The 27965-nt window shown below is 64.7% G+C and overlaps 3 protein-coding genes across 11 annotated transcripts; 1 reads left to right on the forward strand and 2 right to left on the reverse strand.

Moving 5' to 3' along the window:
* Window positions 1–10: 10 nt before the first annotated feature.
* OSBP (oxysterol binding protein) lies at window positions 11–6881 on the reverse strand. Its single transcript, XM_069804219.1, has 14 exons — window positions 6516–6881; window positions 5209–5417; window positions 4225–4472; window positions 3921–4119; window positions 3344–3446; window positions 3206–3260; window positions 2919–3050; window positions 2596–2841; window positions 2397–2517; window positions 2132–2235; window positions 1889–1984; window positions 1612–1793; window positions 1240–1460; window positions 11–1150 (listed from the first exon to the last, which is right to left on the reverse strand). Exons 1-14 carry the CDS (start codon window positions 6851–6853, stop codon window positions 1008–1010), a joined length of 2397 nt encoding a protein of 798 aa, XP_069660320.1. The 5' UTR covers window positions 6854–6881; the 3' UTR covers window positions 11–1007.
* Window positions 6882–7533: 652 nt separating this feature from the next.
* On the reverse strand, window positions 7534–18547 carry PATL1 (PAT1 homolog 1, processing body mRNA decay factor). 2 transcript variants are annotated; one of them, XM_069804221.1, is made up of 19 exons: window positions 18412–18547; window positions 17892–18003; window positions 17560–17771; window positions 17407–17481; window positions 16482–16676; window positions 16284–16385; window positions 15826–15915; window positions 15414–15625; window positions 15252–15341; window positions 14892–15075; window positions 13125–13248; window positions 12842–12939; window positions 12680–12739; window positions 12031–12179; window positions 11221–11380; window positions 10324–10479; window positions 9544–9635; window positions 8712–8861; window positions 7534–8518 (listed from the first exon to the last, which is right to left on the reverse strand). In XM_069804221.1, exons 1-19 carry the CDS (start codon window positions 18424–18426, stop codon window positions 8497–8499), a joined length of 2298 nt encoding a protein of 765 aa, XP_069660322.1. In that variant the 5' UTR covers window positions 18427–18547; the 3' UTR covers window positions 7534–8496. The 2 variants fall into 2 exon arrangements, with proteins under 2 accessions (XP_069660322.1, XP_069660321.1); XM_069804220.1 differs by having other exon boundaries at window positions 17407–17484.
* A 946-nt stretch (window positions 18548–19493) lies between these two features.
* STX3 (syntaxin 3) lies at window positions 19494–27612 on the forward strand. Of its 8 annotated transcripts, none has more exons than XM_069804226.1 (11): window positions 19513–19883; window positions 21381–21461; window positions 21550–21649; window positions 21776–21850; window positions 22000–22067; window positions 22726–22834; window positions 23255–23328; window positions 23441–23575; window positions 24415–24525; window positions 25236–25349; window positions 25882–26064. In XM_069804226.1, exons 1-10 carry the CDS (start codon window positions 19854–19856, stop codon window positions 25323–25325), a joined length of 873 nt encoding a protein of 290 aa, XP_069660327.1. In that variant the 5' UTR covers window positions 19513–19853; the 3' UTR covers window positions 25326–25349; window positions 25882–26064. The 8 variants fall into 8 exon arrangements, 6 of the variants coding, with proteins under 6 accessions (XP_069660325.1, XP_069660327.1, XP_069660326.1 ...); XM_069804228.1 differs by lacking the exons at window positions 25236–25349; window positions 25882–26064 and adding exons at window positions 27163–27263; window positions 27479–27612 and having other exon boundaries at window positions 19517–19883; XR_011328242.1 differs by lacking the exons at window positions 25236–25349; window positions 25882–26064 and adding exons at window positions 24245–24269; window positions 27163–27243 and having other exon boundaries at window positions 19522–19883.
* The last annotated feature ends 353 nt before the right edge of the window (window positions 27613–27965 follow it).

A 27965-nucleotide genomic window follows, 5' to 3' on the forward strand; every position in this document is an offset into this window, starting at 1 on the left:
ACAGGCAGGCTGGGGCATTCACAGATTTTAATTTAGTTGTTTTCCTGGAGGGGGAGAAAAACAAAGGCATCATACACCCCCACGTTTCAGGTTGGGGGGTGCAGAGACCCCTGCAGCCTCCCCCCACAGCGCATCTCCCGGCCCCTGTAGTGTTTGGGGGTGCAGGGGCCTGCTGCTCCCCAGAGATGGATGGGAGAAACCCCCCCCTCTCACAACCCAGGACCTCCCCCACTGCCCTAAACAACCTACAGGGAAGGCACCTCGAGGGGGAGCCCCAGGGCAGGGGGACACACACACACCCCGGGGAGGCTGGGGACGGGACACCCCATCCTGGGGAGGGGGCACAGGCAGGGGGAGAAGGGGACCCCGAGTCACTCTCTACATATATATAATATACACCTATAGAAGAGGCTGTGGGGTGGAGTCTGGCCCCCCTTGCACCCCAAGAGCACCCGAATGCCTGGGGGGGGTGAAGGGGAAATTAAAAAAAACAAAACAAACCATAACGGGGGGAAGGGGGGGGGAAGAGACCAAGGCCAGCCTCGGGCTCGCCCCACTGCTCCCACCGCCCGGGCAGAGCCGGCCCCTGCCCTCCCCGGGGCTCACCCTGACCCCCGGCCCCGGGGGGCTGTGCCCGGGGCAGCGTCTCTCCTGCACCGGGGAGGGGGGGGGGACCGGGGCAGGTATGGGATGAAGGGGAACCCCCTCCCACCCACAAATGGGTGGGTGGGGGGGGCCGTGGCAGCTCCCGCTCCCCACCCCGGTGGCATCAAGGTCAGTTTGGATGGGCTAAGGCAATCCCGGCGGGCGAGCGTGGCCGGCACCGACGGCGACGCGTGGGGACAGACGGGCGGTTAAGACAGACGGACAGACAGATTGCGGGGAGCTGGGGGAGGCTGTGGCAAGCACCAGGCAGTGCCAGCCCGGCACAGCGGCTCCCCTGGCAAGCCGGCTTGGCCTTTGCTCCCCCCACCTCCTCCCCTTCACCGCCGCTCCTCCCCGCCGGCTCAGAAAATGTCCGGGCACAAGGTCCAGTCCTGCTTCTCTTTGCTCTCCCAGTAGCCGCCCTTGTAGACGTGCGCCAACTCCTGGGTGACGGGGTCCTTCTTGCGCTCGAACCACAGCGGCTTGTAGGGATCGTAGGGGGTGCCTGGGGTGGGTGGGGGGGGCACAGGGAGGGGTTGAGGGCCATGGGGCCAGGTAGGGAGCGGGTTAGGGGGTCACTCGTCCCTTCCTTACCGTCCTCGGTGGCCCTGGCGGCCTCGGCTTCGCGTCTCTTGCGGGAGATACGTTGCTTCTCCTCCAGTCGTTGTTTCTCGGCATTGGCCTCATCCCAGCGGCCGTTCTCCATCAGGCGCTGGTCCGGGCGCCGACGGCTGTCCGTGGGCGCCGTGCCGCTCTCCGGGGCGTTGAGCGTCAACGCCAGCTCCGAAAAGTAGTACATATTTTCTGCGTACTTCCTACGCCAGGGAAAAGGGATCAAACTCAAGCCCCCTGTGCCAGCGGGCTTCACACCCAGCCTCATGCCCCTGCTCTTCGCTGGGGCCCCAGAGCCGACCCCGGTCCCCCCCCCAGCTCTTGGGACACCTTTGTCCCGTGTCCCCTACTCACGGGAGCGGGTTCCTCTTCCACAGCAGCACCCGGCTGTCCTCGGCCTCGTGGGCCCTCTGCCGCCCTTCCGCTCCGTTGTCCCCAGCGCCCAGCGTCACCTTGTAGCAGTCCATCTTCTCATCCCAGGTGCCCAACAGGACAAAATGCACTTTCCCCGCGGGGTCTGTCACCTCCCCGGTGACCTGCCGGGACAGGGACAGCCTGAATCAGGACACTCAAAAGCCACAAGCACCCCGGTGCGTCCCGAGCCGCCCACCCAGCCTCCCCGTGCCCCTACCTTCCTTGCCACGTCCCGTGAGAAGTAGCTGTAAGGAACGAACTTGAGGTTGCACTTGTCGCCCGTCTTGTGATTGACAATCTCGATTTCACCCGACTGCGGAGGGGAGGAGGAGATGGTCAGATCCAGCCCACAGCCCTTTCCCTGGTGGCAGGGGAAACTGAGGCACGGGGGATCCATGTCTCTGTACAGGACCGGCACAAACAGGTGCTGGTGAGCCCTATCACTGGGGTTTCAACCCACCTGGTCTATCCAGAGCTTGCCCACGATGATGTTGTGCACGGTGGTCGTGACCTTTTTCCACGTGTAGTGGTTGCCGGAGGAGTGGAAGACGCAGTGGATGGTACCTGAGGAAGGAAGGCTGCGCTGGGAACGATCGCCTGGAGCCTGCCCCGCCAACAGAGGCTCGGGTGGTCCCCAAACCTGCCCCACTCCCATGCGCAGCACAGATATCCTCCCTCCCCAAGCGTCTTCCCGCACGGCACGTGCCCAGTGCTGCGGAGCTCACCCAGAGGCATGATGGAGAGGTATTTGCCCCGAAACTTGCTGGTGATTTTGATTTCCTGGCGAAGCGTCCAGCCGTGCTTGGAGTCGGCGTGGTGGGCAGCGGCCGGTGGGTGGTGGCTCACCTGGCCGGGAGAGGGGACAGGTCAGAGCCAGCCACCCTGAGCGGGCCGGTGGTCCCGGAGGAGCGGGGCTGGCGGTACCTGCTCGCAGAGGGAGCGGTAGCCGTTCTCCTCCAGGCGATCCAGCTCAAAGGTCTCCCCCAGGAGGGGGTTGAAGGGCTTGCTGGTGCGGAAGACGGTGGTGGAGTAGGACGAAACGGTGAAGGCGGCCACGTAGCACAGCTGCTCCAATGAACTCTCGCACTTGGCCGCCCGGTCAAGCAGCTCGTGGTACTCCAAGTCCTCAGTCAGACGCTGCAGCATGGACAGGGGCTCGTTGAAGTTCACCTGGAAGGGAAAGAGAGGTAAGAGGGGGGGGTTCTCGGGGTGCCCTGCACCCACCCACCAGCTGCATCTCCACTCACCGGCATGGGGATCTTGGACAACTCCTTCCCAATGCAGTTTTTCATGATGCTCCAGAGGTTGAGGCTGTAGTTGGGTTTGTAGGGGATGCGGGTTCTCTTCTCCTTCTTGGTGTCCTCTACCTGGTGCTTGTACTAAGGGCGAGATCAGGGCTGCTGCGACGCCGCTGTGACCCCCGCCGCAAGAACCGGGGCACCCCCAGCCCAGCCCTGCCTCGCAGCCACCTCCCTGCCAGCCCTGTTCCTCCAAAAGCCAGCACACGATGCCGGAGGAAAGCCCCCCATCCTACCTGCTCATCTAGGCTGATGTCGCTGCTGGTGCCACTGATGTTGCTGCCGGTGCGCCTGGGGGGGGCAAGGAGAGGGGCAGAATCAGTCCTGAGCGGGGTGTGGGGCACAGGAGAGCAGCCCCACACCCCAGCACTCACTTGTGGCCCATGCTCTCCGGCAAGGTGATGATCTCTGGGGCATCAAAGAACTCGTTGTCATCATCCTCGTCACTCAGGTCTCCTTTTGCAGGGCAGCACGGATCTGGGGCAGGGGCCGGGGGAAAGAGGGCAGTTGAGGCAGCGAGTTCAAGGTTCCTCCCAGTTTCGCCCAGTGGGAGCACTGGAGGGTCCCCCCACCCTGTCACCACCAGCCACGCGAGGGCCACACACCACCGCTGCTGTGCTGAGGGGCGGGCAGACAAGGCTTCGGAGGAGCAGGGACAGAGCGAGCAGGTTTCGTGCGCGGTGGGGCAGCACGCTGCCCACTGTAGGTGCCGCAGCTGTTCGGCTGCGCGGGAGAGACGGAACAGACCTATCGCTTGGGGTTGGCGACGCGAAGCACGCCGGGCCTGGCTCAGGGAAGGGACTAGAAGCAGCTGGGAGTTACCCTGGGTGCAGTGCTGTTGGCTTCCCCCATCCCTGCCCTGCACTATCAGCTCCATCTCACCACCACTCGCTCCCCCTCAACCAGCCCCCCAAGAACACGGCATGGGGGCTCTGGGCAGCCCAGCAGTACCTTTGGTGGAGCCGCCGGTGCCAGGCACGCTGGCAGGCAGGACGGTAGCGCCGCGGAAGGCCCTCTCCAGGTGGTTGTGCTGCTTGGCCAGCTGCTCCAGCGTCTCCTCCAGCCGGATGCGCTGGTCCCGTTCGTGCTGCAACGATTTCTGCCACTTCTTGCTGTGGGTCTGGGCCAGCATCAGAAAATCCCGGCAGGCCTGCAGGGAAACGGTGCCCCCATCAGCGTAAGGTCTGCGTGATGGGGGTCAACCCCCCCGCGTGACCCCCCTGCCCTGCCCTACAGGGTGGGGTACGGGACTCACGTTGATCATGGCATTGGAGGTGATGCGGAAGAGGGTGGCTCGCTCGTTCACCTGCTTGATCTTCTCGGTGCTCTCAGCCGGCAGCCGGAGGGTCTCCAGCTCGCTGAGGGAGCGCTGCAGGGCTGTGCCGTGCTTAGCAATCAGGTCGTTGCAGGTGCTCAGATCCTCCACCTTGCTGGACAGGGTGCGCAGCGTGCTCTGCAGCTCCGTCTTATCCGTCTGCGATACTGACTCGTCGCCGGAGTCATCTGCCAGCAGGAAGGGATGTTCGCGTGGCCCCATGGGGCCTCTCTCCTCCCAGGAGATGGGGAAGAAGGGGAAGCTGCGGGCTGGGAGCAGCGAGAGCACCTGCCCTCTGAGCCACACCAGGCTCTGACCACGGGGCTGCCAGGATGGGCACCACAGGAGCCCCCCCCCACTCTCTGGGGGCTGGAAGCCACACATGGGGTGCTCCCGGCCACCACCATGGCATCCTGGACGGCGATGTCACAGCAGAGAGCAGCAGCTCGGAGCAGATGGCCAATCTCCTGGTGCACGAGCAGTCACGCTAGCGAGGAAGCATGTGCCAGGCTGCTGGCAACTCCTCAAGCTGGAGCCGGACAGCAGGAAAGCCAGCTCCACGCTGGCACGGCTGCAGCAGGCAGGACAGAGCTGCCGAGCTCACACGTGGATGGACGCAGCCACCCCTTCCAAATCCTGCTTGGGGAGCGGTTGCCAGCACCCCGGGCCATGTGCTGCGATGCCGTCCCTGCACAGCACCCCAACCGGGCAGGGGAGATGGACGGGAAAAAGCAGGTTGCTCGCTAGCAGCGAGCAAAGGGAGCTTGGCAACAGGGAGGGAATGTGGGGTCATGTTCTGTGGAGGGGCAAAACAGTCCCTAGGCCCAAGAAGCAGGACCCATGTGGGCATAGCAGGGGGCTGATGCATGCTGCTTGGCTCCGGAGGCCTGGGGGAACACACGCCGGCTCACATGGGGGCTGTACCTGATTCCTCCAGCATCTTGACGGCTTTGGCCTTGGCCAGCTCTAAGGCGGTGACCCAGCGTTGCCGTTCCACCTCCGAGCTGGCTTTCAGGTGGTAGGTCTGAGCCCCGCCGTTGGAGATGATGAAGTTGCAGGAGTCCTCCACGGTAATGTTGGCTGTGGCCAGGTTGATGGTGCCGCGGCAGGTGTGCCGCATCTCCGCCTTGGACCTGGGATGGAGCGGGATGGGGTGTGGTGAAGGGGCTGGAGGAAGGAGGTGACCCACAGCCCGGCCTGGGTGCGGGCTGAGTCTTTGGGGGGGCTGCAGCTGGGACCTGGTGTTCCCCAGCCTGCAGACAGGGCTATTAATAGGGCACCGGTTCCAGCCCCCGGCTGTTTTGCCAAGCCGGCGGGGCAGGCACGCAGCCGGCGTGGGGTTTCACCGCCAGCGCTGGAACGGGGCCAAGGCTGGCAACACCGCTTCGGGGGAAGAGTGTGGGGAGGGGTCTGCAGCCCCCAGGGACCACCACGCTCCCCTCCGTGCCTCCCGCATCCCAACACGGCGGTGAACTCTCCGGCGTGGCGCGAAGCCATGCCAGCCTAGCACACCTCTTCCGCGTCACCGGGCCCGGGCCTGCGGGACGGTGACAGACGCCTGGGACACCCCCAGCCCGGCCCGGGCCTCCCCCCACCCGCGGGGCTGTAACTCGAGCTGGCAGCTGCCTGCAGGCTCCGGTTCCCCCATCAATAATGGAGAACCGGGGACGGACATAGTCCCCCCTCAGCTGGGCTCAGGTGTCCCCTTGGGGACTAAGCAGGGGTACAGCGGGGAGGGGGCTGGTAACGCCGCTCTCCCCCCCTGCCCCACTCCCACCCGGAGCAGACCCGCGGGGGGGACGGCCCTCGGTGCCCCCCCGGGGAAGGGCTGCTCGGAGGAACACCGAGATCCAGCGGCCGGGGGAAGGAGCTACGGGGGTGGGCAGACAGACAGGCGACCCCCCGCCCCGGCCCCAAACAGCCCCAGGGCCCCGACAGGAAGATGACAACCCTTCCCCGCCCCAGTTGGCACCGGGGAACGGCGGGGAACGGCGGGGAACGGCGGGAAACGGCGGGAAACGGCGGGCAACACTGACACCTGACCGGTGCGGGGTGGGGTAGGGGCGACACACATAAACACCACCCCGTGGCTTTGTGGTGGGGGAGAACCGGCCGGGCCCCAAGGTCACGGGGGAACCCCGCAGGGCAGAGAGGGGGCGAGGGGCTGCGGGACGGGCCCAGGGGTGGACGGGAGGGGTGGACGGGGGGGGGGGGGTGTCCCCGGTACGTACCGGTAGTAGCTGAGGAGGCCGTTACTGAGCACGAACCAACGGCGCTGGTAGCCCTTGATGTAGTTGGTCCACTTGAAGAGCCAGCCCTCACGGGCCGAACCGGACCCGGCGCCTCCCGCCCCGGAACCGCCGCCGCCGCCGCCACCCCCCGCCGCCGCCGCCGCTGCGCCCGCCCCCGGGCCTGGACCCGCCCCACCACCCGCCGCCGGTGAAGGCAGGGCCGGGGCAGCACCGGGAGCAGCGGGCAGAGCCATGGGGCCTGGCAGCGCTGCCGCTACCGCCGCCGCCGCTGCCGCCACCGGGCCGGGGCCCGCGGCCGCTGCGCGCAGCTCCGCCATCGCCGCCGCCGCCTCCCTGCCGCGCTGCCGTCACTCGCACCGCCCTCGGCCGCGCCCTATTGGCGGCGGCGGCCCCCGCGCGCACCGCCCCGACGGGCGGATTGGTGCCTCCGCCCACGCGGGGCGGTACCCGTACTCTCATTGGCTTCTGCCGCGCTTGCGCCGAAGGCCGCCAGGCTGTGCGGCTCCGTCGCTTTCTCACTGGTCCTCTCGCCCGTCTGTTTCCGCGGCGCGGCCAATAAAGGGAAGAAAGAGGATCCGCGCGTCGTGACGTCAGGACGCCTCTCGGCTGGGCGGTGCCGCGCCGCGGTGACTCATCCCACCACCCAGTCACCGCGGGGGGGGGTGGGCGGGTCCTCGCGCTGCCATTGGCCGAGACAGTACCCCGACACCGGGGGTGGCGGTGACCTCTGACCTTTGACCGAGCGGGGCGGAGGGGGGGGGCACCGCTGCACCGCCTCAAGACCTCGGGGTGGTGCTGGGGGGGGGAACAAGGTGTGTGTCCTCCCCCCCCCCCCGGAGAACCGGCCATTACGGCAGGGCTGCCCGTTAGCCCCGCCCCCTCCCGGGAAGGCCCAGCCCGGGGGTTGTTAACGGCGGGGGGGGGGGGGGGGGGGGGAGGGGAACGGGCTGTCCCCGGGCTCCCCCCCGGCTCAGAGAAGGAGAGGCCACGCTCCCGGCAGTATACAATTCATCTTTATTTACAATACCCTATAAAAATGTAAATTTAGAAATTTTATTCTCATTAACCGGAACCAAAAACTCGGCGGGGGAGGGAAGGGGTGGGGGAAAAGAAAGAAAAAAAAAAAAAGAAAAAATAATAATAATAAATGAACTTTCCACTTGATCAGTCAGAGGGAGAAGGCGGGGGGGTCGGGAAGCAGCCAAGGGGTGGGGGGCTGGTTAATGCTGGGGGGGGTGGTGGTGTTACTGGTTGTAAAATACCTACATGTGCAAATCTCTTTGTTTTCTTTTTAAAAGCAAAAAAAAAAAAAAAAAAAAAAAAAAAGGGTAAAATTAAACCGCTCCCCCCAACATTCCCGAGGAGCAGAAGAGCAGAATCCTGGGGCTAGGGGCAGGTGGGGGGGGGTGTGTGTGGTGGAATACCCCCCCCCCCACTCCAGCCCCCCAGGGATGAGGGAAGGAGACGACTCTCGGGAAGACAAGGCAAGTGTGTGTGCAAAAAAGAGGCGCGTGCGCTCACACGCGTGTGCGCCGGCGGGGAAGGGCAGGGATCAGACCTCGGGGCTGGATGGGGGGGGCTGGGGGAAGAGGAGGGGGCAAAGTCATCACCCCACGAGTGGGTGGGGGGGAGCTTCTCCCCGGCCTACAGCCCCCCCCTCTTCCCGTAGTGTGTGTGGGGAGAAGCAGCAGCTGTTTTGGGGAGGTCGGGGGGGAGCAGAGGGGGTTGGGGGGGGGGGGTTTGGGCGCAGCAGGGAGACGCAGCACTTTGTGGGGGAGGGTGGGGAGCGGCCAACACCTCCCCCACCCCTTCTCTGCCCCCCCCCAGCCAGGGTTGTGGGGTGGGGGACACCGTCCTGCCAGGCCGAGGGTTGGGGGGGTGTAGGGAAGCCGCCTGCCCTCCATCCATCCTCTGGAACACCACGGGGGGTATGCCGATGGCGAGGAGCCGCGGAGATTTCCTACCGGATCCCGTGCACTAAGCTGGTACCGGGGAAACAACGGCAGAGGGGTCAGAGGAGTCAGCGACTCCCCTCACCCCAGGCTGCTCCCTTCTTAGGGGAGGCTTCACCCTCTGCCCCACACCGATCCTGCACCCCTTCGCCTCTGTTTTCACCCCTTTTCTGGTATGTGTCCCCCCGCCTCCTCGCGTGGGAGAAGAGGGCTTGATGCTTACTGCAATTTTGTCTCCAGCAGGTTCAGCTTCTGCTGGTCGACGTAGCGAGAGAAGAGGGAGATCAGGTTTGAGGGGGTGGACACTGGCTTGGCCAAGGCCGCCTGAGGGATCCGCAGGAGCTCCCGGGTTGCCATGAGCATCAGCTCCGTCCTGCCGGAGAGCCACACAGGAGAAAGGAGGAGTGAGAGCCGTTGGGTGCTCCGCGAGCTGGGCATTCTCCAACTCCCCTCAGGGGACCGGGGTGCCCCTGGCTACGCACACCTCACAGAGTTTTGGCACTAGAACCAAATGGGAGGCTGTGCCGTGTCCTCAAACACTGGCCTCCCCGCAGAAAAGGGTCCTGCCTGGGCTCGACAGCCTCACCGAACCCCCCGCACCGAGACACCCTGGCTGCTCCGCAGGGCCTGGCCTCCCACCGAGGATGGCCTTCTCCCCCAGGGACTCGTAACGCAGCGACGTGCCACGCAAGAGCTTGCGGGAAGAGTGGTTAACGCCGTATCGCACGCCTTGGGCTAAGCAAGACTCGGCAATCTCGGATCTGCTCAGGCTAAAAGTGTTCCAGCGGCTCGGCTGAGGTGATAGTTTCCCTGCACCTCTGAGGGACCGACCCTGGCACGTCCCAAGCCGTATCTATCGCTTTCTGCCTCGGGCCTGCCTTTCCTTCAGCACCGTGGCTGTTTCTGGCGCTGCTGCCGAGAGACTGCAATTAAACCTCCTTCTTCATCAACTCTACCTCCGAGTCCTTCGGACCTTGCACGGCGCAGTGTCCGACCCCAAAGGCATTGCCGCCTTCTGCCCCCAGCCCGAGGCGCAGCCGAGGATGGGCACTCACCACTGGTTGTCCTGCATTAGCTCCGTGTTCGTGTCCGAGCTCTGCAGTTCCTCCCCACGGCTCAAGACCAAGAACAGCAGGGACAGGCCAAACTGTGGGGAGAAAGGGAGATGTCCTGCTGGTGCTGTCACAAGCCATCGCCGGCCTCCCGACCTCGCGAAGAAATACGTGCGGCAGCGGACAGGCAGGGCAGGGCAAGCTTTTCTCCCCCCACTCCTCCCCTCCAAGCATATTTTGAGTAGGTCTGAGAAATCACCTCCACCTCCCAATCCTCCTGGAGATGGTGGCACAAGCAGGAGGATCCCCAGCTGCCTTTGCAGGCCCCCAAGGAGGAGGAGGAGAAAGAGGAGGCTGTTTATGGGCCTGAGTCACAGCAGGCATTGTGGATGGCTGCATGAGCAACAGACTGCTCCTTGCCCAGCTTGGAGGGACATCTTCATGAACCCACAGATTTCAGGGCAAGAGCCCGCAGCCCAGTGGGACAGACAAGGGAGCCAACTGTCAGACTGCAGCGGAGTCCCAGGCCAGCTCAAACGGCTGATTAATCTGCCAGACACCCTCGTTAATCAGCAAGGGAAGGGAAGAACGCCAGGGGCTGGCAGCCTGTGGCTCCTGTGCCGTTCCTGCACCACGGCTGCATCCAGCTCTGCCATCCAGTGCTGGGAAGCTGCTGGGGAACTCAAGTTTCCCAACTATGGGGAGATATCAGGACCTGCCGGGACGGGAGGGATGAGATGGGCCCACCTGCCCCGGGGAGCAGAGCGAGGGAGAGAGGAGCACCTTGTTTTGGAGCACAGCAGTGAGGTGCAGGTTGGTGGGCGCTGGCGCGGTCGCGCTTTGAGGTAGGTTCGTTAGCTGCTGCACAAGGCTGGTGACCGTCCCCAAGGGAAGGTGGTAGAGGACGTGCGAGAAGGGCCTCAACAGGCAGGGCAGCACCTGCGGAGAGAGGAGCGGAACTGTGACAGCAGGGAGACGTGCTTTCCCATGGCCAGCTGGCCGCCCTGGGGCCTCACGGACCCCGACAAGACGCTGCCTCGCAGCTACACAGACACCAGCAGCACCTCCACGTTCAGCCCCCCTCACGTGCTCAGCATGGGACTTGCTAACAGCATTCCCCCACATCAGCACAGGCCCGCTTTAAATTCAAGCAAGTCTTTTTCCTTCTTAAATTGTCCTCTTTCACAAAACAAGCTCAGATTTATTCCACAGATGCCTGTATTTCTGTTCCCTATGTAAAAAAGATTGCAAAGGACAGATGAGAGCACGTCTCTTGGAAGATGCTGGCCTCTGCTCTCCATCTCTGGAAGATGGAGTCTTCTGTTGTCACCCGATGAGTCAGAGATGCAGCCCTTTAGACAAGCGTTCAGCCAAAAGCTAGGTTTGTTAAACAAAGGCACCATTTATCAGAAATCCTCCTCGCTTCCTTCTCGGTAGCGCTGGGACATGCCATGCCAGCCGGCAGGCACAGGAGACAGGCCCTGCCAGGAGCTCACGGCTCCTGCAACCTCCCCAGGCCTCTGGCAGTCTCCCAGGAGAGGCAGAAATGACCATCCTTAAGACACACGATGCTGTTTGCCATCTTCCCCAGTGAAGGGGAGGACATCCGGCTCCAGACCCCGTGCCGAACCCCCCGCTCACAGCGAGCGAGGGTAATCCTCCCAGCCCCTGGAACCTCACCTCATCCTGAGCATCCTTCTTGATGAGGAAGGGCAGGTTCCTGGCTGTCGCCATGAGTACGTCGGCTGCTTGCTCAGGTGACAAGAAGGGGAGGATCCGGGCTACGAGGCGCTTCCCTTTCCGGATGCACATGATCTGCATGAAGTGGTCATCGCTCGGCCTGCCGTGGAGAGGAGAAAGGTGCCGAACCTCAGCTGGGAGCGTCCCAGGGAACACCAAGCGTTCCCATGGGTACCCCACAGCCGGCCCTGCACTGGCACCAGGCAGAAAACACACCCGCCTCAAAAAACATCCCTGGGGAGGGAAAAATAATGCAGGAGCGACACCCCTAACCCTAACCTCTGCCTGTCTGATGGGCTGGGCAAGAGGACAAGGCTTGGTTCCCTGCGGGGCAGCAGAGAAGGAGCCACCGAGACCCTCTGTCCTTCCTTGCCCATCTGTTGCTGAGGCTGCAGGTCAGGCAAGAGGTGACAGACTTAAAAACAGGCACCCAGAGATGTGCCAGGGCACAGAGCTCAGGGCAGACAGACGCCCAACAAGCATGCAGACAGGCACTATTTGCAGCACCCAAGCTGCAAGGATGGAAGTTGTTATAGGATCATAACCACAGCGAACAATCACATGGGGAAAGTATCAAAAAAAAAAAAAAGTTATTTCAGCCCCTAGTTCCCAACACACACCCCTGGAAGAGTCAGCCTGAGTCTTCTTCAGGAAACAGGTCTCTGGAAAGCCAGTTTCAGCAGCTGTAAGTGCCCACGGACTCTGTGAGCTCCTGACAGTGACTGAGTCGCAGACACCACCTCTGCTTACCTCTCCTGTCCGGGCGCCTTCCCCCTCAGATTGTCATACATATCACAGATCTTCTGCTTTCTCTCGCCCATCAGGGCCGGCCGCTCACCTTCCAGGCTCAGGAGATAGCGTCTCTCATAGTCCTCCACGTCCAGGAGGAGGCTGTATGTCTGCAGGAGAGATGGCGATCACAGCAGGGCACAGGGATCTGCGACAGGATCTGCTAGCCCAGCTCCACAGAGATCCAGGATGTGCCCGGCCCCAGCCAGGGCCCTCCCATCTCCTTTGCTGCTACAGGAACAGCATATTTTTGCCCAGACCACATCAACAAAGCCTCCTTCAGACCCAGTGTGAGAGCAGTTTGAGCAGAGACTCTGTGACCCGCCAGCATCCATCCTCTTGCACGGTGGCTGCAGAGAGCTGAGGCATTACTGCCTTGCAGCTGTGAGTCAGTAAAAGACCCTGCAAAGCCCATCCAGGCTGTTTTGGGGCAGGGCGAAGGCACGGCTGGTACCTGGCTCCAGCCTTTCCACTCCAGGGCCCCCCCTTCTCCTGCAACCTGGATGTCCAGAAGAGTTCATCGGTACCACGCCATGGTCTCCCTGGCCCCTCCTCTGCCCCAGCCTACCTCGTGCCCCACCACAGATCTCCGAGTCCCCCTCGAACTCACCTTCTCGATTGTGACAAGGGTCTGGCGCCTCTTGTCTCGAACCTGCTTCTCCTTCGTCTCCTGCCAGGGAAGGACAGCGAGTCAGGGCCGCGGGCAGCTCCCGCGCTGGCCTGAGTGCCAGCTGCAGAGCTGTGTCAGAGGGGAAGCAGGCCCAGAACTCACATCGTCTTCACTGCGGGAGGTTACCACTGCATCGATCATCTTCCGGGGGTTGTTCACGCTGGAGACGGTCAGCTTCCCCAGCGAGCCCTCAAACTGCACTGCAGGAAGAGGGGAGAAGGGAAGCAAAGGGAGTCAGTCCGGGCCTGACCCCACCTCACCTGCCTTTATCTCTGGCCCAAAAGTAGCCCTGTGGCTACCTCCAAACTCCTGTCCTGGCCCAGAATGAACCACCACCACCCTTCACCCGCAGAGGTCTGGCCCATGTGGAGGAAGGAACGCTTACCTGGCTTGTACGTGTGCTCCAGCTTAGCCACCTGAGGTGTGATGAGTTTAGTGCGTTCCTTCTTGGGACCATCACCGTGGACTTCCTCTGCTGCTGCTAACTTCTCCAGCTTCTGGAAGTAATTCTGAGGCAGGGAAAGGAGAGGCTGAGACCTCCGAAAAACAGCTGGCAAGAACTGATGCAACACGTGCCTCTCCCCGGCCTGTGCTCCATCCCTCGCCCATCACTTACTGATCTTCCCAACATCAGCAGCAACATTTTACACCACTGTTCTTCCCCCAGTACACGAGTGGATGACTGCATCCTCCTGTCTGTCATCCCTCAAGATTACAGAGATCAAGGTTCCTCCTCAGCCCTCTCTTTCTCAATACAAACAATGATGAATCTGCTCTCCCAGCTCCCAGTCCTTCCCAGCACACTCCAGTTAGCCTGCCTTGCCTTGCTCTGTTAGCACCGTGCCCAGGCTGGGCAGCGCGTGGCTGGGGCCTCCCACACCAGCGCTCACGCGCTCTCGCCATCCACCCTGGCCAACGTTCACCTCTTTCGCAACGGCACAGCTTTGTTGACTCGTGTCCCGGTTGTGGTTGCACCAGTTCCTCTCCTTTACCGGGGATCAGCTCACTCACAGCTCCCGGAAAACCTCTGTCAGCGCAACGCCTCCTGACGGCCCCGGAGCAGACGGACCAGCTCCCACCGGAGCCCAGACAACCCACAGCAAGCACTCAGCCCCGCTCCCACTGCACCCCTGGCCCATGGCGGAGGACAACTGGACCGCTCTGACCCATTTCACCGCACTGGTGACTGCCCTCTCTGCTCTGCCCTGCGCTCGCGGCTGCACCGACTGCTCCGGGACCTTTCTGGGCGTGCGGCTGGCTCCTCTGCACCCCCTTCATGAAGATAGGGGCCAAACCTCCCGCACAGCTGACGGCTGCCTCAGATACACTCCCAGCCACCCCACAAGCCCCGTTCAATCTCCCAGGTATCCTACATAGCTTGAAGCCCTCCGCAAATTTCCCCTGCCTGAGGTTGCCCTGTGTAACCTCAAACCCAGCTGAGCTTTGAGCATCTACCACTGTCGGCAAGAGCCCAGCCGTCACCTTGCTTCGTTTGCTCCAACTCTGGCTCCTCCCAGCCCTGTCTGGTGCTCCCTATTCTTGAACTGGAAAAGAGCAGGAGCAGACTCTCCCCATCCACCTTCTCTGCCTCATTCTTTGGACCCCATGGGCTTCACCACCACCCCTGCCAGACTAGAGTCCTCCTTATGCAGCCATTCCCTGCCCAGGGTGCTCTCCTGCATTTTCCATTTAGCAGCTTCCCTGTCTCCCATTCCAGGTGTTTTATTCTGCCACAGTCACATGCAGCTTCTGATGTAGAGGAGCTGCTCTCTTGTTATCTTGGGCCTCCCGCTGCACCCTCCAAATCCATGCTGCCAGCATCCCCCAACATCTCGTCACCCCTGGAGATCTCACCCAAGAACAGGAAGGCAGTTCTTCCCTTGCCGCTGCCTCCCTTCCCTTTCCTTGCTGGGGATGCTCACCCCACCCCGTCCCTCTGCCTTCCTCCTCCGGCACGTTCCCCGCAACTGGATCTAGAAATGCTTCCTCCACTGCATCACTCTCGGCACTGGCATCCCCTTCCCACCCAGCGCCCCTCGGCACAGAGGCTACACCGGGAAGACACCGGTCCCATTAAAGACCTGCCCTGCCGGCAACCACAGGCACGGGACATGCAACGGAGCAGGCTGGGCACTTTCCCCCTCCCCGGTACCTGGTAGTAATAGTCATCCAGGTAGGGATCAGTGCTCTGCAGCTGCATCATCTGGATCTTGGACACCCAGTCCTTCTCCCGCTGCAGCATGAGGTTGGCGTAGGGGTCTTTGCGCATCTGCTCCTGGTGGCTGCTCCGGTGGCCCCCTCGGTCCCCCACCGAGCCGTTGAGGCTCCGGTGCTGGCTGGCAGGAGGCAAGAAGGGCACCCGTGAGCACACAGGAGCTACAGGAAGGGACAGAGAGCGGTGCACAGGCTAGCCCCGGCAGCACAACCCCCCCGCAGCGGAGGGGCGATGCAACCCCCCTCCACAGCGCCAGGCAGCCTCCTCTCCCGGTACCGGCACAGGGCCAGCACTTACTTTCGGTTCTGCTGCTGTCGCTGGTGCAGGAGCCGGCGATGCTGGGGGTGCAGATGGGTCGTGTCTGGTCGGAACATCTGGGGCTGCGGCCTGGGGAGAGCAGGAAGTCTCAGAGGTGGCTGCAGAGAGCGGGCAGGCTGCCGGGAGAAGGATGGCACCTACCTCAGGTTCTGCAGGTGGGATCCAGGGCCCGGTGGGTGCTGCGGCTGCGAGGGAGGTGGAGCGGGGGGAGCCCCGAAGAAGGCACGAAACCCGCTGGCCGGAGACATCATCTGCCCGACTCTGCCCTGGAGCAGCTTGGGATTGACGGAGGGAAGAGGGCTCCCGACCAGGCCAGAGACCCGGGCAAACTGGCTGGGGGACATTCGGCCGGCCTGGCAGAGCAGAGAAGGCACCCAGAGTCAGCCGCGGGGGAGATTTGGAGGCAAAGGGAAAGGCCCAGCCAGGGCGGCTGCATCTGGGACAGCCAGAAAGAGCCACGTAGAGCCAGCTCCCACAGCCACGTAGAGAAATGCGGGACCCTTCCCATGATGGGGGCCAGGAAAGCGCAGGAAGGGAGCGAAGAGGGCTTTACCTGGGCTCCTCCCAGCAGCTGCGCTCTCTGCAGGTGGGTGAGGACGGGAGAGACGCTGTGGGGGAACGGGTGGCCCAAGAGGGAGGAATTCTGGGGAAAGAGAAGGGAAGAGGCACCCCGGTCACAGCCGTGGCACAGCTGATTGCGGGCAGAGGGGGAGTGGGTGAAGACGAAGCCCCAGGAAGGGTGCTGCAGGCAGGCTGGGAGCCAGGCCAGGCTCCCAGGAGCAGGGCTGACCCGGGAGGATGAGGCAGATGGGCTGAACTATGGAACTAGAGACGAGCAGCCGGCTGGCTGTGTGTGAGAGCGATGGGTCCAGCACCATCAGGACCCGGAGTTGCAGGCGGGAGGAAGAGAAGTGGGTGTCGGGGGAGGTTCTGGGAAGGCTGGAAGAGCTCCCAGTGATGGGGCGCTCGAAGGCAGTGCCAGTAAGGAGGGGTGCAGAGGGGGCTGGGTACCGGTACGTTGCAGAGCTGGTTGGGGGACATCCTCTCGCCGTAGGGAGCGGGGTAGCGCTGCTGCATGGTAGCTCGGATGTGGACAGGCTTTGGACACAGGATCTAGGAGGAGGGAAGCAGCAGTCACCCTGTCAGCTCCCTGGGGACCAGCCTGCGCCCTCTGAGCTGTGGGCAGCAAGCAGGGTGGGGGGAAGATACCTGCTGGTTGAAATTGGGCACGGCAGCCTGCTTGGGAGGGGTGCCAATGGGGACAGCCCGGACAGGGGGGCTCCCAATGACAGGGGATGATGAACGCCGGGGCAGCGCCCGCTCAGAGGGGTCCCGCTCTTCTTCTCGAGCTTGCGGGGGTCTCTGAGGCAGAGCATAGTCCAGCACAGACACCGACGGCATCTCCTGCAAGCGGAAGGGGAGAGCAAGCTCCCCCCAGGATAAGAGTCACTGACTGGGATGGGGAGGACTGGCACTGTGTGTCCCAGGGATGTTCCCAGGACGTGATGGCCACATCCTTCCTCCTACCAGGTCTCCTCTGCATCCCACTGCACTTCCCTGGGAGCCCCACGCGATGGTGGGAGTTCCTGGGGACCCCCAGGGCCTGCCCCACCGAGCCCACGCCACTGCCAAGACACCCGTTTGTGGTGACAGCGCTGCCTGAGCGCGGGGTGGGAATGCTCTGCCTTGCCGCCACACAGGCTATGTGCACACGCTTGGTTCCCAACTCTCGTCAGCCCTGAAGAGCTGGGAGAGGGCTGGCCGCACAGCACGCTCCGCTTGCGCTTAAAAGCCTGACTCTTAATTAAACCGCAACAAAAAAAAAATCCTCCGCCTTGAGGCACTGACATTCCCAAACCCTGACGGGAGCGCCGACATCCCTCAGACATCACCAGGGACCACGTATCAGTGATAACCCCCCCCAATCCAGCTCTCCAGCCTCCGTGGGGGGAACAAGGGGTGATAGTCTAAAAGGGTCTACAAATGAGCCAAACTGTGGCCACCTAGACCCAGCCAGAGGCAAACAGAACACCCTGCTGTCCCAGGCTGATCTGGAGTACAGCACATCTCACCCCCCAGCGCCCAGCTCCCTGCCACGGGGGTTTGGGGCGTCACCCGCACCCCGGTACCATACCTGAGTTAGAAGCGGTCCCCGGATGCGCCGCAGGACGGCCGAGCTGTCCCAGATGCTGGAGTTCAGCCCTCCAGGCTGCTGGAAAACAGACAGGGAGTCAGCATGGCAATACCGGGCCCGTCAGCCCTTCATCCACCCAAACCCCGCTCCCACCTGTGCGGGGACCCTGGTCTGCACAGCCTGCATAATGGCAGGATCCTCCAGCTCGCTATCGATGACCAGCCTGGTCAGCCGCTCCGCCAGCGTGTCCTCGGACTCGCCCAGCAGATCCGTCTCCTCTCCACCGGGTCCATCCTGTTCCCTGGCAGCCACCGGTTTGTCCTCCAGTTCCGCCAGTCGCTCGTGTGCCTCCTGCCAGTCATCGTCTGCAAGGGACCCGCGGTGAGGGACGCGTTCGGGGGGAGGGAAGGCGGGGGTGAGGGCACAGTCCTGAGGTTTATGGGGGTTGGGGGGCAGATCTCGGAGGGGGGTACGCGAGCGCTTACCGACAGCCCCGGCTCCAAAGGTGTCATCATTGAACTGGTCGATATCTTCATCTTCCTCCCCCAGGGCCTGGAACGCGTCTTCATCCTCATCCAGCGGACAGTCCTCCAAGGACTGGGGAGAGCAAGGCGGCGGCGGGGGGGGGGGGGTCAGCACCGGTCTCCCGGACACCCCCCCCCACACACACACTCCTCCTCCTCCGTTCCCCAGCCCGTTATACCTCCCCGGTAATTCCCCCCCCCGCAACTCCATGAGCCACACCGACCTCCCCACCCCCAGCACCGGGGATACGGCACACTCCCTCCTTCTCCACAGACCACCCCCCGCCGCCACAGCTCCGGTTGTCCCACAGGCCCTGCAGCCTCCCGCTCTACCGGAACACTCCCGGGGGGGGAGGGGGGGGGGGGGCCGGCGGGACGGGGTGGGGAGGGGGGTGCGCCGGGCCGGTTCCCAGCCCGGCGCACCCCCCTCCCCACCCCGTCCCGCCGCCCCCCCCCCCCCCCCCCTCCTCCCTTCACTCACCTGATACCGGAACATGGCGGCGGCGGCGGCGCCCACCGCCCGCGCGCGGCCCGCTCCGGCCCCCGGGCCCCGCCGCGCATGCGCCGCCGCGGGCGCACGCGCATGACGTCACCCGCGCCCCCCCCTCTCCGCCGGCCGGGGTAAAAGAGCGCATGCGCGGCGGTAAAGGAGTCCGGGTAGGGCGGGGCCGGGGGGAGGGCGTGGTCTGAGGTTGTCCCCGCCTCCTTTTTAACCTTAAAGGCGCCGCAGCGCCCTCGGGGTGTTCTTAAAGGGGCAGCGGCCCCTTTTCTCCCACGGGGGGCTGTGCGGCGTTACCACAGCTCGGCACAGGCTGACGAGCGCCGTTGCGCGCACCCACATGTCCCCTGCCTGTCCCCCACAGACGGCTGCGTCCCCCCATCTATGTCCCCCCAGCCGTAGCTGTGTCCCCCCAGCTGTGTCCCCCCAGCTGTGTCCCCCCAGCCGTGACCCCTGTCCCCAGCTGTGACCCATAGCCATGTCCCCCCAGCCCTGTCCCCTATGCCCAGCCACGTCCCCTATCCCCCAGTCATGCCCCCCAATTGTGTCCCCCATCCGCAAGCATGTCCCCCAGCTGTCCCCGATCCCCAGCTGTGTCCCCCCAGCTGTGACCCATATACATAGCCGTGTCCCCAACCGTGTCCCCTATCCCCAGCCATGACCTCAGCCGGGACCCCTAGCCCCAGCTGTGGCCCCCCAGCCATGTCCCCTGTCCCCAGCCGTGTCCCTATCCATACCCATGTCCCCCCAGCCGCGCACCCCAGCCATGTCCCCTGTCCCCAGCTGTCCCCCCAGCTGTGACCCCATCCATAGCCATGTCCCCTATCCTCCGCTCTGTCCCCCAGCTATGTCCCCCCATCCGTGACCCCTATCCAGAGCCACGTCCCCCATACCCAGCCATGCCCCTCATCCCCAGCCGTGTCCCCTCTCCCCAGCTGTGACCCCCTATCCCCAGCCGTCCCCCCAGCCGTTGTCCCCTCTTCCCCAGCCGTTCACCCACGGCAGGGGACGACACGTCGTCGTCGCGTGACCCCCGTGGGGACGAGCTTCCTCATCGCCTCCGAGCCAAGGCCACCCCACATCCGCACTCCCCCCCCTCCGCCTCGATGCCACCTCCCGGGGTGGCCAGGGGCACCCACAACCGTCACCTTTAACGGGATCGGTGTCCCCAGGTGTCCCAACTGAAGGGTGGCTCCACCTCGTCCCTCCCCTCGGCGCCTTCCTGCCTTCCTTGTGCTTGTCACTGGGGATTAGCAGAGGGACAGCCCAGGGCTTGGGGACAGGGACAGGGACAGGGCCACCAGCCACCTCGCCTGGATGTAGGAGGCCACGGCCGGACAGGGAGGACCGAGGGCGGCATCCTCCATCCCTGCGGTGGGTGAGGACGGGGACCCCCCGGTGTCCCGCCAGCCCTTGGGGCCACCATGAAGGACCGGCTGGAGCAGCTCAAGGCGGTGAGAGACCTTCGAGGGGGAGAGGGGACGAGGTGGGGAGCAGCTCGTGGGGTGGGGGTCCCCAGGGTTCGCTGGGACCCTGTTCCCAGGGGGAGCTGGGTGTCACGGGGATGGGGGGGGTCCCTGACACCCCACTCCAAGGTTCACGGGGACATCATGGGGAGGGGGGACCCCGAGCCCCAGGTCCGTGGTGGATGGGGACGTCGCGGGGATGGGTGTCACCGAGAGCCCACCCCAGGGTGGATGGGGGGGTGATGGGAATGGGCGTCCCTGAGCCCCCACCCGACAGTGGACGGGGGCACCACGGGGATGGGGGGGTCCCTGAGGCCCCACCCCACGGTGGATGGGGGTGTCACGGGAATGGGGGGCCCTGAAAGCCAGCCCCACAGCAATGTGGGTGTCAGCCCTCTGTGCCGTTTGGGGGTGGGGAGGGTATTCTGGGGGGACACCACCACTCGCCCCCAGATGAGGGCTGTTCCCCCTGTGCTGTGGGGTACAATGGGGGGACGCCAGCCCCCACCCCGGGCTGCGTGGGGCAGGGGAGTCCACCCCCTTGGGCAGGGGGCAGGGAGCGGATGCGGGGTGCCCGCAGGGGCCAGCACCCCATCTCGTGCCCCACGTCTCACCGTGCTCCCCGCCACCGTCACCGCTTCCTCATCCCGCGCCCGCCCTGCTGTGGGGCCCCACTGGGCCCCCCCCCCGCTCCCCGGGGGCCTCCCTGCCCTAGTGTCTTGTTCCCCCCCACCCTTCGGGTGTTGGGGGTCCCTGCAGCCCCCCAGCCTGCACCCAGGCCCCGGCGAGTGGCGGGCAGCCGTGGCAGGGAGGCTTGGTGGGGATTTAGCGGGGATTACGAAGCCATCAGATAAAACCCTTGGGAGGGAGAGAAGGGATTAATTTTATTTTTACTCTGGCAGGAGGCGGGGGGGGACGGGATGGGGGTCCCAGCGTCACCAGCCAGGGCCTGAATCCCTCCCCAGGGGGGCTGCAGCTGGGCACAGGACACCCCTTGGGAGCTGAGGGGGGACAAGGGGAGGTGGAGGGGCCGGGGTTGGCACCCTGAGAAGGGACCGATTCGGGACCCCATGGGTGGGGGGGCCAGGCGCAACGCCAGGGTGATGGGCAACAGCCACCTTTGGGCCCCCCGCCGACCCCCGGCGCTCCTCAGACCTGCCACGGGACGAAGGTTGGGGCCATAAAACCCTGTCCTGTCCCCGTCCCCATCCCCTCCCTCCGGCCAAGCCCAGCAATCCCTTAATTCCCTGGCCGTGCACAGCCAGATGTGAGACGAGCTCAGCCCCCCCCCCCCACCGCTGCAGATGTCCCCTCCTGGGCCACCACGTCCCCACGACTGCTCCCGCCTCATCCCCCCCTGACCCCGCAGATCTGGGCTGGCTGGTGGCCACCCTGGCCCCATGGGGCAACTGTGACCCGGGGGGGGGGGTCCCGGGTGCAGGGAGGGGGGTGTCACCCCTGAGCACTGCCCACCGTACCCCACAGAAACAGGACGTGGACGATGACACCGAGGAGCTGGAGATCGCTGTCGACAACACGGCGTTCATGGATGAATTCTTCTCGGAGGTGAGGAGTCGGGGGGGGATGCGGGGTTGGGGGGCACGGGGCTGCCTCCTAACCCCCCCCACCCCTCCATCCTCCCTGGCACGTCTAGATCGAGGAGACCCGGCAAAACATCGACAAGATCTCGGAGAATGTGGAGGAGGCCAAGAAGCTCTACAGCATCATCCTCTCAGCCCCCATCCCTGAGCAGAGTGAGTGCAGCAGCCATGTGTGTGTGTGTGTGTGCCCCCTCCCCGGGTCACGCGTCCCCTTCCCGGGGACATTCCCACGGACATTCCCGCGGTGGCTTCCCCGGCTCACGTGCCGTGACCCCGCAGAGACCAAAGACGACCTGGAGCAGCTGACAGCGGAGATCAAGAAAATGGCCAACAGCGTCCGCAACAAGCTGAAGAGTGAGTGGCCGCGTCCCCACCGCCGTGTCACCCAGTCCCGCGGGTCCCCCTCTCCCTGTGGGAAGGGTGGGGTGTGCTGGGGACACTGGGACCATGGGGTCTGGTGGGTGGGGAAGGTCCCTGATGGGCTGGGGTCTGGCTCTTGCCAGGCATGGAGAGGAACATCGAGCAGGACGAGGCACGGTCCTCCGCCGACCTCCGGATACGCAAGTCTCAGGTGAGCTCCGGTCCCTGGGACCCGCTGCCGGGGCTGTCCCCACCCAGCACCCCCAGGTCCTGAGCACCCCATCCCACTCTGTCCCCCATGGGGCTGTAGCACGTCTTGGGTGTCCCCAGGTCTCCCATCTCTGTCCCCAGCAGCACCCCGTCCCACATACACCATGTCTGGGTGCTCCCGGGCTTCGTGTCCCTCTGCCCTGTCCCCAGCACTCTGTCCTGTCCCCCATGGGTTGGGACGTGCCACCTCCTGCGTCTTGTGCCCCCATCCCCAGCCCCAATGCCTTGTCCTGCCCTATTTCTTGGGGCTGGGGAATGCTTGGAATGTCACTGGTCTGACTCCCTGTCCCCATCCCCATCCCACCATCCTGTCCCCTGGGCCTGGGATGTGCCATGCCCTGGGTGTCCCCACTCCCACCCCCCCGTGCCCTAGGTCCTGTCCCCTGGGAAAATGCTCCATGGGGACACGCCACGCCCGGGGTTGTCCCATGTCCCCATCCCTGTCCGCAGCACTGGGTCCTGTCCCCCGGGCTTGGGACATGGCGTGCCTGGGGTGTCCCACGTCCCCGTCCCCAGCCCCGGGTCGTGTCCCCCGGGGGGGCCGGAGAGGTGCCATGGCCGGGGTGTCCCCAGCCCCACGCCCCTGTCCCCGTCCCCAGCACTCGGTCCTGTCCCGCAAGTTCGTTGACGTCATGACCAAGTACAACGAGGCGCAGGTCGACTTCCGGGAGCGCAGCAAGGGCCGGATCCAGCGCCAGCTCGAGATCAGTGCGTGCCCCCCCCCCCCCGCCCCGGCAGATTTGGGCGGGGCCTCCTCCTGCCGGCCCCGCCCATTTTGGTGAAATGGGCGGAGCCAAGCCCCAAAGACCCCCGCCCCCTTTGGCAAAGGGGGTGGGGCTAGCCCCAAAGACCCCGCCCCCTTTGGTAAAGTGGATGGGGCCAGACACTAAAGACCCCACCCCTTTTTGCAAAGGGGGTGGGGCTAGCCCCTACAGACCCCGCCCTCTTTGGTAAAGTGGGCGGGACCAGACACTAAAGACCCCACCCCTTTTGGCAAAGGGGGTGGGACTAGCCCCTACATACCCCGCCCCCTTTGGTAAAACGGGCGGGGCTGGGTACTGCAGACCCCGCCCCCTTTTGATGGAGTGGGCGGCGCCTGTCCCCACCACTGCCCCTGCGTGCCCGCAGCCGGCAAGAACACGACGGACGAGGAGCTGGAGGAGATGCTGGAGAGCGGGAACCCCTCCATCTTCACCTCGGGGGTGAGTGCCCGCCACCGAGGGGCGGCCAGGGGGGGACACCGGGGGCCAGGACCACCCCCCCGCCCTGCTGACGTGTGTGTGTGTGTGTGTCCCTCATCCTGCTCCGTTGCAGATCATGGACTCGCAGATCTCGAAGCAGGCGCTGAGCGAGATCGAGGGGCGGCACAAGGACATCGTGCGGCTGGAGAGCAGCATCAAGGAGCTCCACGACATGTTCGTCGACATCGCCATGCTGGTGGAGAACCAGGTACGGGGCTGCACGGGGACGAGCAGGGATCTGTGCAAGGGTTGCACGGGGACGAGCAGGGATCTGTGCAAGGGGTTGCACAGGGACAAGCATGGATCTGTGCAAGGGCTGCACGGGGACGAGCAGGAATCTGTGCAAGGGCTGCACGGGGACGAGCAGGGATCTGTGCACGGGGTTGCACAGCAATGAGCAGGGATCCATGCAAGGGCTGCGTGGGGACGAGCAGGGATCTGTGCACAGGATTGCATGGGGACAAGCAGGGATCTGTGCAAGGGTTGCACAGGGATGAGCAGGGGTCTGTGCAAGGGCTGCACGGGGACAAGCAGGGATCTGTGCACAAGGATGAGCAGGGACTTGTGTGTGAAGCCACCCATGGACTGGCACACAAGGCCACACAGGGGTCCACGGGGACACAGGGTGGCATGGAGCCACGTGGGCACCTGCCCGGGGCCGCGCAGGGCAGCACAGGGACCCGTGCAGGGGGACCCAGGCACGGAGCCACGTGGAGCTGGGTGGTGATCGCTGCACAGGTCCCAGTGGGGCCACCCAGCACCCAAGCCCGTGGGGGCTTGAGGGAGGGAGGCAGGGGTGGGCAAGGGTGCGCCCCACGCCGTGGTGGTCCTGGCCCCTCTCTCAGCCCCTCTCTGTCCCCCCCCCATGCAATGCGAGGAGCCACTGTGTGCACCGGGGAAGGGTGAGTACCTGCGCCGTGGGGCTGTGCCACGTGCCGTGGGGCTGTGTCACGTGCCGTGGGGCTCTGCCACGTGCTGTGGGGCTGTGCCATGTGCCGTAGGGCTGTGCCACGGGGCTGAGCCTGTCCCCTCTCCCCGTCCCCGCAGGGTGGGCTGCTGGATAACGTGGAGCAATACGTGATGCACACGGCTGAGCACGTGGAGCAGGCGAACCAGCAGACCAAGAAGGCACTCCAGTACCAGGGCCAGGCGCGCAAGGTGGGTGGGTGCCAGCACCCCTGGGTGCTCTCAGCGTCCCCCCCTCCGTCTCTCTCTGTCTCTCTCTGCCTCCGCCCCGCCGCCCCCACGCCCTGTAGGGAGCCATGATCGACCGCATAGAGAACAACATGGACCAGTCCGTCGGTTTTGTGGAGCGGGCCGTGGCCGACACCAAAAAGGCCGTGAAGTACCAAAGTGAGGCCAGGAGGGTGAGATGGACCGACGGCCCCAGTGTCCCCCAGTGTCCCCTCCATAGCCTCCACTGTCCCAAAGGCACCCCCAGTGTCCCTGTCTTCACATCACCCAGTGTCCCCAGCGTCTCCCCATATCTTCCAGTGGCCCTGAGACCCCCTTGTCACCCCAGCCACCTCTAGTGTCCCCCAGCAACCCCTAGTGGTCCCCCAGATGACCCCAATGGCTCCCGCCTGCCCCCAGTGACCCCCAGCCACCCCTCCTCCCCCCTTGTGACCTCCATGGGGTTGGCAGCACTGTCCCTCTCTGTCCCCCCGTCAGACCCAGCCCTGAACCCCCTCCTACCCTCGGGTGTGATGAGCTCGTGAAGTCTCAGCCCCTCTTGCCCTGTCGCCAGGTCTGCAGCATCTTTGGCTCTTCTGGGCTTCTCCGTGCCCACCTCTGCTCTCCAACTCTCCCCCCCCCGCCAACACAGGGCAGGCATAACGGGCCCCCGTCTCCCTTCTCGCCCCCTCCAGAAGATGCTGATTTTGGTGGTGGTAGTGGTGCTCTTGCTGGGGATAGTTGCCCTCATCATCGGACTGTCTGTGGGGCTAAACAAGAAATAGCCTCCGAGGCGGGGGCTGTGGTCTGTAAGTGTTGGGGGCAGGGGAGCCCCACTGTGGGGCTGGAGCGCCCTGGAGGGCTCGGGGATGGTGGGCAGGCACGGACGGGCTGGCCCCGCCATCGTGCCCTGCCCAGACTGCTCTGCCTGCCATGGGGCTCTGTGTCCCTGTGCCGGGGTCTGGCTCTCTGGTGCTTTGGTTTCTGCTGCTGCCTTTGGGGCTGGAGGTTCTGGGCTCTGGGTGCTCGCCAGCCGGTGGCCTCGGGTCTGCGATGCTTGGGGCTCTGCAGAGCGCGGGGGTCTGCATTGCTCAGGGGTCTGCGGTGCTCGGGGGTCTGTGTTGCTCAGGGGTCTGCGGTGCTCGGGGGTCTGTGTTGCTCAGGGGTCTGCAGCGCTCGGGGCTCTGTATTTCAGCTCCGTGCTTGGCTATGTGTTCCCCATGTCAGTCTCTGCCATCCTCGCTCCCCTCCGGACCCGCAGGGTCCTGCTGCAGCACCTCGTCCCCTTCCCCACCAGCCTCTCCAGCTGGGAGCTGACATCTCCCCCTTTCCCTCCTCCAGATGATTCCAACTCTCCCAGTAGTGAAGTCTCCCAGCGGGACCCTCCCTGGCACCCTCCTCTCCCTGCTTCTCCTGGACCTGCTGCCCTCAGCCCCGGCATACCAGCTCCCGCCCTGGGCTCTGGCACAGCACCGCTGCCTCTGCCTCCACGGAGAGACCCTGACGCCGGAGTGCTCTCCCTCACCAGACCATCCCCTGCGGCCCCTGCTGTCCTGCCAGTCCCTGGGGTCTTCCCCTCTTGTCCTCATGTCCACCGCGGGAAGGGGACAGGACTCAACTATTTATTTTCCCTTTGCTGATAAATCAACTCCTCCTGGTCCCCCATCTCTTGCTGGGGGGAGCGAGGAGGCTGGGGGCTATGCCGGCACTGTGGCACCGTGGGGATGTGGCAGCCAGTGCCACGACCCCAGCGAGAGGAGGCGAGGTGCCTTGCTCTGGGCAGGCGAGGGCTGGACCCTCACCCGCATGGGCATCCTGGGAGGATGAGGGACGGGGATACAGTCAGGACAGGGGGTTTGGTGGCACCAGCAGCTGCCGGCAGGTCTGGCCACGCTTTGCTGTCCACCATGCCGCGGCAGACGGAGCTGCCGGGGACCCTGTCCCCTCTTGGCCTTGATGTCTGCGGTTGGTAGGTCCCCCAACACCGACTGCGCCGGTGTTGCGGGGAGCTGGGGCTGGAGGACGCAGCGGTCACCGTTATTTAATTCCTGTTAAAATAAAGATCCCTGCTGACGCCCACCCTGCGCCTCTCCTCTCCGTGCGCAACACGATGCTGGGCCCACTGCAGGGACGAGCGGGGTGCTGGCACCCCCAGACACCCCAAGCAGTGGGGGGCTGCCCCTGGGCTGAGCATGGCTCTGGCTCAGCTCGCGGTGGCTGTGGCATCACGGCTGGGCTGGTGGCTTTAGTTGAGGACCCGGGGTCTGGGACCGGCCCCCGTTTTCAGGTGCTGTAGTGACACAGCCCCTTGGGGCGAAGACGTGACAGGGGAGCGTGGGGCTGGGGACACCCTCAAGCCCCACGGGCTCTGCCAGGCCGGGCCAGACCCTCTTCCCCCCACGGTTTTGGGTAAGTCACGGCAATGGGGACATGTCCCCACTGCGTGCTGGCACTTGGCCGCCTGTCCCAGGGGGACACCGGCACAGCCACGTCCCGGTGCTACACACAACCAGCTCACACCTACCCTGCTGCCTCCCCAGCCTCTGTCCCTGTCCCTTGTCCCCACTCCCCAGCCCCGTGCCACCCGCGGCCCTGCCTCACCGCCCCTCTCTCCCCGTGCAGAAGAAGATCATGATCATGATATGCTGCATCATCCTCGCCATCATCTTGGCTGCCAGCATTGGGAGCATCTTCGCCTGAGACCCCAACCCGCTGCCCTCCAGGTGACCAGGCGCACGCCGGGAGGGGGGGGCAGTCGGGGTCCCCGGTACCACCCCCACACCCAGGGAGTGGGTTCAGACCTCGGCGGGGTTGAGCCGGGTGGGATTCACCCCCCTTGGACTTGCCAGCACGTCTGTAAGGCGCCAGAAGAGACCGAGCGTCCCCAGGCAGCCACATCCCCTTCCTCAGCAGCACCTCATCTTCCTCCCCATTGCAGGTGGCCTTTCCCCCTCCTGCCCCACCGCCCGGATGATCCCGCCTGCGGCTCCAGCCATTGGAGAGACCCCGACTACCGGCCCCAGGACCCGCCTGCCAAGCCCTCGTCCCCGGAGCCCCGAGGACATCCCTGCACCCCCCGAGGACATCCCTGCACCGCAGCCCGGAGGAGCGGAGACCACCTCCCCTGCTCCACCCTTCCCTCCCACCACCGGGCAAATGCCCCAAGGTCTCCCCTCGCTCCCCATCCTCCATTTGGCTGACAGTCAGCAGCCCCTGCGAAGAGCAGCCCCCTCCTCGGCAGCACAGAGCAGCCGAAAGAGCTGTGTTCCTCCCCGGGGCAGTGTGCAGGCGACGTAGAGGGCTCTGCCTTGCTCAGGGTGGAAGGAGGAGCCTCTCCCTTTGCTCAGAGCTCATCTGCAGCAACTTCTCTGTCTTGCCGGCTCTTCGGATGTGCAGCCACCCGTGCCGGAGCCGCCCTCCTGAAT

Source organism: Haliaeetus albicilla, chromosome 16 (assembly GCF_947461875.1).
Source record: "Haliaeetus albicilla chromosome 16, bHalAlb1.1, whole genome shotgun sequence".
Lineage (NCBI taxonomy): Eukaryota > Metazoa > Chordata > Aves > Accipitriformes > Accipitridae > Haliaeetus > Haliaeetus albicilla.